This window comes from Capra hircus, chromosome 18 (genome assembly GCF_001704415.2).
Source record: "Capra hircus breed San Clemente chromosome 18, ASM170441v1, whole genome shotgun sequence".
Classification (NCBI taxonomy): Eukaryota; Metazoa; Chordata; class Mammalia; order Artiodactyla; family Bovidae; genus Capra; species Capra hircus.
In genome coordinates, this window is record NC_030825.1 from 41758674 (window position 1) to 41769072 (window position 10399).

Here is a 10399-nt window from a genome sequence, read left to right on the forward strand (position 1 = left end):
CTATGTTCTAGCCACACAGGTTATATAGTAGTATGTGGCTTTGGAAGGTGAAATAAAAGATATATATATATATAAGTTAGAGTTGAAAAACAACTTAAGATTTTTGTGGTGACAATTGAAAGATTTGTCAATATGTAATTTATAAGTTTGAAACATAAAATTTGTTAATACTCTTTTATCAATAATGGTAATAGAGAATAGGCTGTGAAATATAATTTTGATATTTTCAAGTTTAGAAAACAGTTCTGTAAATTTGAATATATGACGGAGGTCATCTGTTAGCACCATGTCATATAACAGCATTGTAGACTTCCTCCCGTTGCCTTTTCAAAGCTTTAATTTGCTTTTTAAAAAGATTATTTTTTTTCAAATGAAAAGCAGGTAGATGTGAGTTCTGATTTTATCCATCTCCTGCCTCACATGAGGATTATAAATAAGATGAAGCAATTTAAAAGCTAGAAATACTCATCTATAAAATTATAGTAGAATTTTCCAAGGATTAGGCTCCATAGATTTCTCCTAGGGTATTCGTGTCGGCAGTGCCTTAGAGTTGAAAGTATCCTGTGACAAGGCTTTTATGTGTTACTTTAGTAACTAAATTCTCTTGAGTAAGGATGGAAGATGGGTATTACTTGTGTTGAAATTTGCGTTATAACTAGAGTGCATTGTGACCATTTCTGCTTATGCATTTTTGAAGCTCTCAGGCAGCTCTTTATAGTCTTTAATGTGCATGTGAATTCTCTGGGGCTATGGTTAAAATACAGATTCTGATTCAGCAGGTCTGGGGAGGCCCTGAGAGTCTGCACTTGTGAAGTGTTCTCCAGGGATGCTGGCACTGCTTGGTCCTTGAACTAAACAGGATTCTAAGAGTCATACATCCTTGGAACTCCACTGTTTGGCTTAAGAATCATGTCTTGCTCTTTCTCAACATCCTCCTCACCTCAGAAGGAAGTCTCATTATGTCTAGGTTTGTGCCTTTTAAAAATTGGCTGTTAATGGCTATGTCCTTTTTTTTTTAAAACAGCAAAACACCGAATTGCACATAAACCTCACTCCAAACCAAAAACTTCAGATATTTTTGAAGCAGAATTTGCAAATGATCTAAAATCCAAGGATCTGCTTGCTGATAAGGAACTGTGGGATCGACTTGAAGAACTAGAGAGACAAGAAGAATTGCTGGGTGAAATTGATATTGATAGGTACCTAATGACAAATTTCCTTACACACATTTCCTTATAAAATATGTGCCCCTTGAATAAAATACAGAAAAGCACATTATCCTAAAATATCAATAACCCTACCACTCTAAGGCAAATATTAATTCTCTAGAATATTTTCCTTTAGGTCAGTGTGTTCATGCACATGCCCCATACATGTGTGTATAATAGAAATACTTAATATACCTGTTTCTTATTATAGGATTTCAGCCATATTTTGTATAGTTAATTAAGATATACCAGATATTTTATATATTACATTTTAAATAAGTTATTTTTTTACTGTAGTCAAGATAATGTAGTATGTTTAAATGGCTTGTTAAAAAGAAAAATATGCATTCAGTTTAAGTTTGTGGCTATAACATGTTTATCCTTGCTTTCCTTTGCAAACTTTTTTGTTTATTGAGCAAGTAGTTTGTAATCTGGGCTTCCCTGGTGGCTAAGTGGTAAAGAATCTGCCTGCAAAGCAGGAGATGAGGGTTTGATCCCTGAGTCAAGAAGATTCCCTGGAGAAGGAAGTGGCAACTCACTCCAGTATTCTTGGTTGGAGAATCCCAGGGACAGAGGAACCTGGTGGGCTATGATCCATGAAGTTGCAAAAGAGTCTGATATGACTTAGCAACTAAACAACAACAAAGTTTGTAATCTGGTCAAGTAGTTATAAGTATGGAAAACTTGACCCAATTGCCATTTGAAATACACATTAGTGCTTGCTCAGAATTGTCAGAGTGCTTAGTGAAAGGTGTTACTATAGAAGTTGCTATATTATTTTACTTAAATGATATGCAGAGTTAGTTACTGTGAAAAATAAGACACAGAATATTTTTTTCACTATAATTTCACCTGTACTTAGGTCTTTTTAATTAACTGATACTGTTTCATTTTTGTAAATCAGTTTTGAATCTTGTGATTTTCTTCATTGTGATTCTTTTTCAACTTTTGCATGTTGTTTCCATTCTGTTGCATTTCTGCTTTTGTTATTTTTATAAGGTCCTCAAATTCTTTGTAGAATGAAGCATGCGAAATGTGTATATATGTGTATAAATCATGTACATATGTAGAAGTCTTATTTAAAAAATTTTAACAATACATGCTTATAAAATATTTTGTTATGAAAATAGAAAATTAGAATATGTTACAGTTCTGTGGCTGTAATTTCTGGTCTTCAAATAGAGATAATATTCTCTGTGAATTTTGTGCTAATTTATGATGATTGTTCTATTTTTATTGTATTTTATTTTATATGGCCAATATCTTTCTTGCAAAGATAAAAACATATTCTACTTATGTTTGAATAGCTACAGTATAGAATTAGCACAGAACCATTTTTTCATTCATTTAAAAACATTTTTATTAACCTAGACATCTAGTTTAAAAATATTCTATGCAAAACCTTATTTTTTACCTATTGAAATTAACTGAAAAAAATTCTAATGTGTTTGTTTGACCTTATTTTCTTTTTCTTTACTGTTAATAGTAAGCCTGATACTGTGATTGCAAATGGAGAAGATATGTCCTCTGAAGAGGAAAAGGAAGATCAGAACATAAATGTGAATATGATGCATCAAGTAACAGACTCTCTCGCCCTCAGCAATTGTTATAACAGTCTTACAAATTCAGAACTCTTCAATGGTCAAGTGAATAGTCCATTGAACTATTCAGTGAATGGTTCAAATTCTTACCACAGTAATGAAGATGATGATGATAATGATGATGGTGGTGATAATGAAAATGATCACGATACCTTAGGGGCTGAAGATAATTCTATACCAACAATATATTTTTCTCACACTGTCGAACCTAAGAGGGTTTGTATACTTTTAACTTTACTAGTTTTTTCATATGATTTGAATATTAATAATCATCTACAATGCTCTTTGAAAGAACGGTATTAACAGGGATTAATATTGTTGATAGTGCCAAATAAGAAAATCATCTTTTGTCTCTTGTTATGACCAGTTTTATCTAAAAGAGAAAAAGAAAAGTTTAGATAGTTAGCTGGTATTGATTGGTATGTTGTTCTCTTGGAGCCGCAATACAATTTGAAATTTGGTGGTCGGGAAGGAGATCAGATGAGTATTTGTGTATATTTATGATGAAAGTAACTGGCATTAGTTAAATTTTTAATTATATCAGGTTATTTCTGTGTGAGCATATAATGAATAGCGTGACAAGCAAAACGGAAAAATTTATCAGGAAATAAAAATTAGTTCCATTTCTCACAAAGTAAATATAAGCATCTCTGGGTATTCAGGACTTTATAGAGTTTTGGTGTTTTAGAGCTGGGGTTACTAGAGCGAGAGCTTCTAATACAGCTTTTCTTAGTATCAAAAGACTTTTTGTTCCCTCTTTACTTATTGTAGAATCCCCAGTTTTTAAATCCCAGATCAAAGCAGGTTGGATCTCAGTGAAGGAAGGACCTTAAACTCATTCCCTTGCTCTCTTGGCCTCATAATACTGCTTTAAGGAGCCACCGGGAATTTCATCTTTCCAATTTGTCTTTCTCAAGGAAACTTAAGGCATAGAAGACCATAGAGTGAGTTAGTAATAAAACAGGGACTCTTTTGTCTTAATTTAGTGCTTTTCTTTTTTCTTTTTCTTTTTTTTAGCTATAGGGCACCCTTGTAGGAATTGCCTGTATCAAAGTTAATGGTCTGTGGTTATCAGTCTTAAGTGCCTGTGATTATTATTTCATGAAACATATTTAAAACATATTTACTATTTCTTAGGTCCTTTTAAGTGTTCGCTACTCTAATATGAAGTGAAATAATTAATATGGTTTTTTAAAATATATATTCTCATACTTCAGACTAAAAGAGCATCTTGTGAATTCTTTGGAAAAAATTGACCTATTACCAGAAAAAAAATTTTGTTTTGTGATTTTCTTTTCAAGCTTTAAGTTGGTTTTCATTTAGATAAAGCAGGAAGAATAAATAATATTTGCAGGAATGTTGTGGGGAAGAACAGTCATTAATATGGAAAGATGGTATAAATGCTGTGTAGGGATAGAAGAATAATGTGTTAATCCTGAATAGCTTTGATTTTATTTTTTGATCCTTAAATTTTAAAAAATTAGAGGTATTTAAAAATTTTAAATAGTTAAGCATTATCTCATATTGTTTTTATGACTTAAATTTTATATTCTTACTGAATATTTATTTTGGTTAATTGTGCTCTTTGTTTTGAAATGCATAATTTAAGCCAAAAACTTATATGAAAGTAATGGGTGATGTGAAAGCTTGTAATAATCTAGTATTTAGTTTGTATGTATTTTGCTTTTTGTATAATAATAGTTGTTGATGACTAGAATTGGTCATTTAAAACTAGTCCCCAACCTTTTTTGGCACCAGGGACTGGTTTCAAGGAAGACAGTTTTTCCATGGATGGGGCAGGATGGGAGGGAATGATTTTGGGATGATTTAAGTGCATTATGTTTATTATGCTGCTGCTGATATGACAGGAAGCCGAGCTCAGGAAGCAATGTGAGCGGTGGGGAGCAGCTATAAATACAGATGAAGCTTCGCTTGCTCGCCTGCTGCTTATCTCCTACTGTGCAGCCCAGTTCCTAGCAGGCCACAGACTGATACCAGTCCGTGGCCCAGGGGTTGGGGACCCCTGATTCAAGAAGTAATGCATAGAAGTATGATAAAGTAAGGTCTTAACTGATAATGCACATTATTTCAGTGTCAAAATATGTAAACTGCCGCCATTACTATTACTTCTTTAATTGTAGAGTTTATTGGTTTTGGTTTTGGCCTTAATTTCTCAAAATGATAGTGATTTTTTTGCTGTGAAATTTTTAGGTCCGTATAAATACTGGAAAAAATACCACCTTAAAATTCAGTGAAAAAAAAGAAGAAGCCAAGCGTAAGCGAAAGAACAGTGGTCATTCTGGCAGTGGTCATTCTCCCCAAGAGCTGCCTATGATCAGAACTCCTGCTGACATTTACAGGTGAGTGGTATTCATAGACAGCAGAGCGGTCTGCTCTTCCTTCTCTCTTTTTGCAACTGAGTATTTACAGGAAAAGGTTGCTCGTAACACAGAAGTCTCTCACTGGAAAGTGAGGTATTTTGATATAGTTAGCTTTGTGTTTCAGTGGCTGTCACAGGCGCTGCTGAGCCCCAGCACAGCTTCCCAGTTCAAAGCAAGTAGAACATTGCTTGGTTTTTTTGCATTTCCCCCTCTTCACTAGTGCTTTTAAAACATTCCCAGTCTGGTCAGAAACTATTGTGTGTTAACTTTAGAGATGGCAGTTTGTGTTTCTGGTGTGCTGGGCCAGCGCTGTGCTGCCACAGCTTGGGCAGCGCTTAGTTAGCCATGTGGTTTACCTTTTCACGGAGTCGACGTACGCTCTTTCAATTTTTTTGTTGTAATGTTTGCTGAGAAAGCTGTCATTTGAAAATATCTACTCTTTTCATGACCCTTATTTGTAAAATAGTGAAAATTGCTAAATGACTTCGAAAATATATGTACATTTTGGACAAAACAATCAAGCTGTTGTCACCCAGAACATGCTTATAAATAGACTGCTGTATTTTATTGGGTCAAGAAATTATACTTTTAAACATATTGATAATATAAAATGTCACTTGAGGCCACAAAATTATTGTGATGGTGAAAATTTTGGACATGTTTGAATAAAATATTTTAAATTAATTTCTAGAAAAGACTTTTTTAAAAATCATTATAAATTTATCCTGTTTTATGTTAACTAAAGAGTATATAATTTTTATATTATAGGGTCTTTGTTGATATCGTGAATGGAGAATATGTTCCTCGTAAGTCAATCCTGAAGTCTCGAAGTAGAGAGAACAGTGTTTGCAGTGATACCAGTGAAAGCAGTGCTGCTGATTTTGATGATAGACGGGGAGTTTTGAGAAGCATTAGCTGTGAAGAGGCCACTGGTAGTGATGCTAGTGAGAGCATTTTGGAAGAGGAACAAGAAAATCATCAAAAGAAACTTTTGCCTGTATCGGTAACACCTGAGGTTTGTGTATATCTTTAATTCTTTATTTCATATAGTATCTTTGAGAATTAAAAAGGTAGTGGTAGCTCCATTTCAAAGGGATATGCAGTTTCAAGTTTTCCCCATTTTACATTGTTATTTTGGGAGTTGAAAAGACTTAAAAAATTGTAGCTGCTGTATCTTCCAGGTATGGTCTATGAATCATTAATCTTATTGTCTTTAAATTATTTTATTTTGAATAGTTATTTATTGACGTTAATTGACAGGGTAATGGCATTATTTATTTTGTAGCTTCTTTGGTCCGTACATAAATTTAGTCTCAGAAGTCATAGAACCTAATTAATCATAGGCTTGTACTTTTTTTGGTAATTAATAATTTATAAAAGTCCTTAGTAGCTCCAGTGTTGTTGCCTGGAGAATCCCATGGGCAGAGGAGCGGGGTGGGCTATAGTCCATGGGGTCGCAAAGAGTTGGACATGACTGAAGCGACTTAGCACAGCACACAGTCCTTAGCAAAAACAATATAGGTATTCAAATAGTCTGAAATTTTTTGGTAACAAAGTATTACCACTCTTGAAGTTCTGTTTTTGTGAAATAGGAATTTTAATGTATTTTAATTAGGATATGTATTTCATTTTTGGTTAGAAAATTGTTTGTTTTTGGCCACGCTGTGCGGCTTGTGGGCTCTTAGTTCTCCAACCAGGGATCCCACCCATGTCCCCTGCGTTGGAAACATGGAGTCTTAACCACTGCACCACTGGAGAAGTCTCATGGCTAGAAAATAATTTAGCAGCTTTTTAAAAATAAATTCCACTGGACCAGACTTATAGCCAATGTTATAAAATTAAAATAGTTCAAGTAGCAGATTATGTGCATGGCTGTGTGCACACTCAGTCCCTCAGTGGTGTCTGACTCTTGTGACCCCATGGACTGTAGCCCGCCAGGCTCCTCTGTCCATGGGATTTTACTGGCAAGAAAACGGGACTGCAGGTTGCCATTTCCTTCTCTGGCTAATCTCCCCACCCAGGGGACGGACCTGCGTCTCTTGCATGGCAGGCAGGTTCTTTACCGCTGGGCACTGGGGAGGCCCAACAGACAATACTTTTTTCTCTTAAATGCTTGGGTAGAGTTGAAGAAGGAAATAAGTATCATATGACAGATAATTATCTATAGTTCTTCTATATTTTGGCTTGTGCCAGTGAAATTTTAACTCTTGGGAGTTATGGAACCATTTTACAGTCTCGTGAGAGCTGTAGACCCTCTCCTGAGAAAATGAGTGCACGCTTAACACTGTTACCCACCACGCTACACACAGTTTTGTGTATGGGGAAAAGAGTGACACTGGGAGATACCAAAATAAGAATGGTATGGTTTCCATTATACCCACACTTGATATTTTTTATTCTTGTGTTTAGTGGGTATTTCAGATTTTAATTTAAAAAGTATTTGGGAAGACTAAAACTTATGTACCCATTTGAGTATATGTCAAATACATATTAAAATATTTATCTTTGTATATGAGTAAACATACATAAAACTTCTGTTGCTTGTGCTTAATGTCCCTAGGTGGTACTAGTTGTACTGAATAGTAATTAGCAATGAAGAGATCATTAGTATTTAGGTATGGTTTGTATGATTAGAATATTCTTCTTCCCTTCTCCCAATATAATTATCTCATTTGACCTGGAGAGTATCTTATTTAATAGTCTTCCATACTGTTAGAGAAACAAGTGATAGACTTTTGCTGTTTTTAAGTATCTGAAAATTAGGTTTTAGTAAGGAGTTAATGTATCATGATATAGTTAGAACTCAAGTCTAGAGTTTATTTTCATTTCATCTTATTTAATAGCTTTGCATTTTGTATTGAACTGTTACAGTTGGCATCTAGTTGCTATAAATTTTTTAACATCAAAATAAATAGTTCATGATTATGGCAGGTACTTTGAAAGATATTTTTCCTTATATTTAAATGTTAAAGTATTCTTTTTCAAGAGCATTTTTGTATAATAAGAAGGCTCTGTACTCATCTTAATAAAATAAGAGTTTTTAGAAAAGTAGACTCTGAATTCCCTTTAAAAAGCTGGACTCCACGCAGGGTCAGGGCATTCTTGGTTCTCCTTTGGTGGGGTAAGCTGGAGCAGATTGGCTTTTTAAACTACTCAAGTGATACATGGTCTTAACTGATTTGTTCACTTGGTAGACAAAGGAAAGTAAAATATACTTGACAGTTTGCATGTCAAATGAGTGTCAAATTTAAGTTTGTACATAATGAGTTTTTAGAAGATGAAAGTAAGGAGATTCCAAATACTAGAAATCTTTAAAGAAAAAATCATAACAACTTGATTTTGATGGATCTCTCCTTAAAAAGATATAGAAAAGACCTACTTTGGTTTTATTTCCATCATTTTGTACACAGTATATACATTTATACATACATTTTGTACACATTATATATATACTACAGTAGACAAAAAGAAAAAATAGTCCAGCAAATAGGGGGTTGAAATTAAAGAATAATTTTTGTGGTGCCTTGATTTCTGTTATTGAATTTATTGCATTAAAATTTGAGATAGGTAATTATTTCCACTAGCACCAGTACTTTTAATTTTCTGTTTCTGCTGACCTTAAATAAAATTGAGGCAAGATGCAATAAAATAATCAAATAATTGCATAAATGGACACCACCTAAGAGACGTCACTGCTACTGAAACTAGGCTGTAGGCTTGGAGGCAGCATGGCCACCATAGGATAGCTCATTCATCAGTTGATGTTTGACACTCTAATAGAATTTTTAATTTTAATACATTATTTTTCACAGCATGGTCTGGATGTAAATGGAATGAATGTATGAAAGTTGAGGACCTTTTATTTACCCATTTTTGAAAATCCCATATGCACATGTGTTTTACATTTTGTTTTCTTACATGTGTACTGTTAAACATCTACTTATATTGGTGGTGTAATTAAGATACTTTTTAATGGTACTTGATTTCTATGAGCAATTTGTATTTTGATGTTGTAGTTTTGTGTATCAGAAAATCTTATGAAAAGAAATGTCTGATTGGCAGTGCAATGCAGGATAAAGATTTTGTGGGCATCTTATTTGTGTTTTGTTAATCATAATCTGATTTTTTTGGTCTTCTAGGCTTTTTCTGGAACTGTAATAGAAAAAGAGTTTTTGTCACCCTCCTTAACACCACACCCAGCCATGGCTCATCCTGTGCTACCCACCATTCCAGAACGAAAAGAAGTTCCGTCAGAAGTATCAGAAGGAACTACAAAGAGGGTTTCAAAGTTCAAAGCTGCCAGATTGCAGCAGAAAAACTAGGGCCTGCCTAGGAAATGGGAGTTTACATCCTAAAACCTAGTTTTGCAATTGTTTAGAAAATGTATAGCAAAATATGTTACATGTAATTTGAAATAAGGCATCCTGAGTAAATTTGGCAGCGAGTTCTCTTATCAGTGGTATTAAAAAAAATCAAAGTAAATATTTAAATACTTTAATATTCAGCTTGTTTTGTTAATTCTCTGAATACCGTCAGTAGTCATTGTTTAGGTTTGCCGTGTCATACGGTGGCAGCATTTTGAATTATTTTTCAAAGAATGCTGTTCATATGTGTTGTTTTTGTGTTTCAAACTAAATACTGGCAGTTTTGTTCCAGCTGTGATATTGTGCACACCATATGGACCATTTTAAAGAAACTTTTAAAATTTCAAATAGATTCAACGATTATATTACTTGCTTTACCTTTTTAAAGGCACTTTACAAAAAAAATCTACTTCTTGTAGGTTTTGCAGCTAGGTGGCTATTTAAAAAATCTGTCCCTGTTTGACTGACTGTTATTCTGTAATCTCTACGGTAGAAAGCTCCATGTACCCAACAGAAAGTTTCTTTGATTGAAAGAACGGTATTTTGTAAAAAAAATTTTTTTTTAAGTAAAAGTTTTATGAAACTTGGTCTCTAAAATGTTGTGAACTTTATGATTCAGAATTCAATATAGAAATGTCTTTCATATATATGCTACGTGCACCTTACAGTGGATCCTTGAATTCTTACGATTCCTTAGGCAATTCTCCCCTAGTGTGTGCAGTTTTAAGTGGCATTTTATTTTGGGAGAGAAGGAAAGGTGGTCTAGATGATAGAAATACATAAGTAAATTTTCTTAAATAAGAAATTTTATGTTTTAATCTTCTGAACATTTTCATTCTTTAAGA

General features: G+C 33.7%; 1 protein-coding gene across 1 annotated transcript in view; it reads left to right on the forward strand.

Moving 5' to 3' along the window:
* URI1 (URI1, prefoldin like chaperone) overlaps window positions 1-10151 on the forward strand; it is a 60428-nt gene extending 50277 nt beyond the window's left edge. The window contains exons 7-11 of the mRNA XM_005692482.3: window positions 1025-1199; window positions 2695-3025; window positions 5021-5169; window positions 5959-6205; window positions 9330-10151. Of these exons, the coding sequence (XP_005692539.3) occupies window positions 1025-1199; window positions 2695-3025; window positions 5021-5169; window positions 5959-6205; window positions 9330-9512 (1085 nt within the window). The 3' untranslated portion in view covers window positions 9513-10151. The remainder of the gene's footprint in view (window positions 1-1024; window positions 1200-2694; window positions 3026-5020; window positions 5170-5958; window positions 6206-9329) is intronic.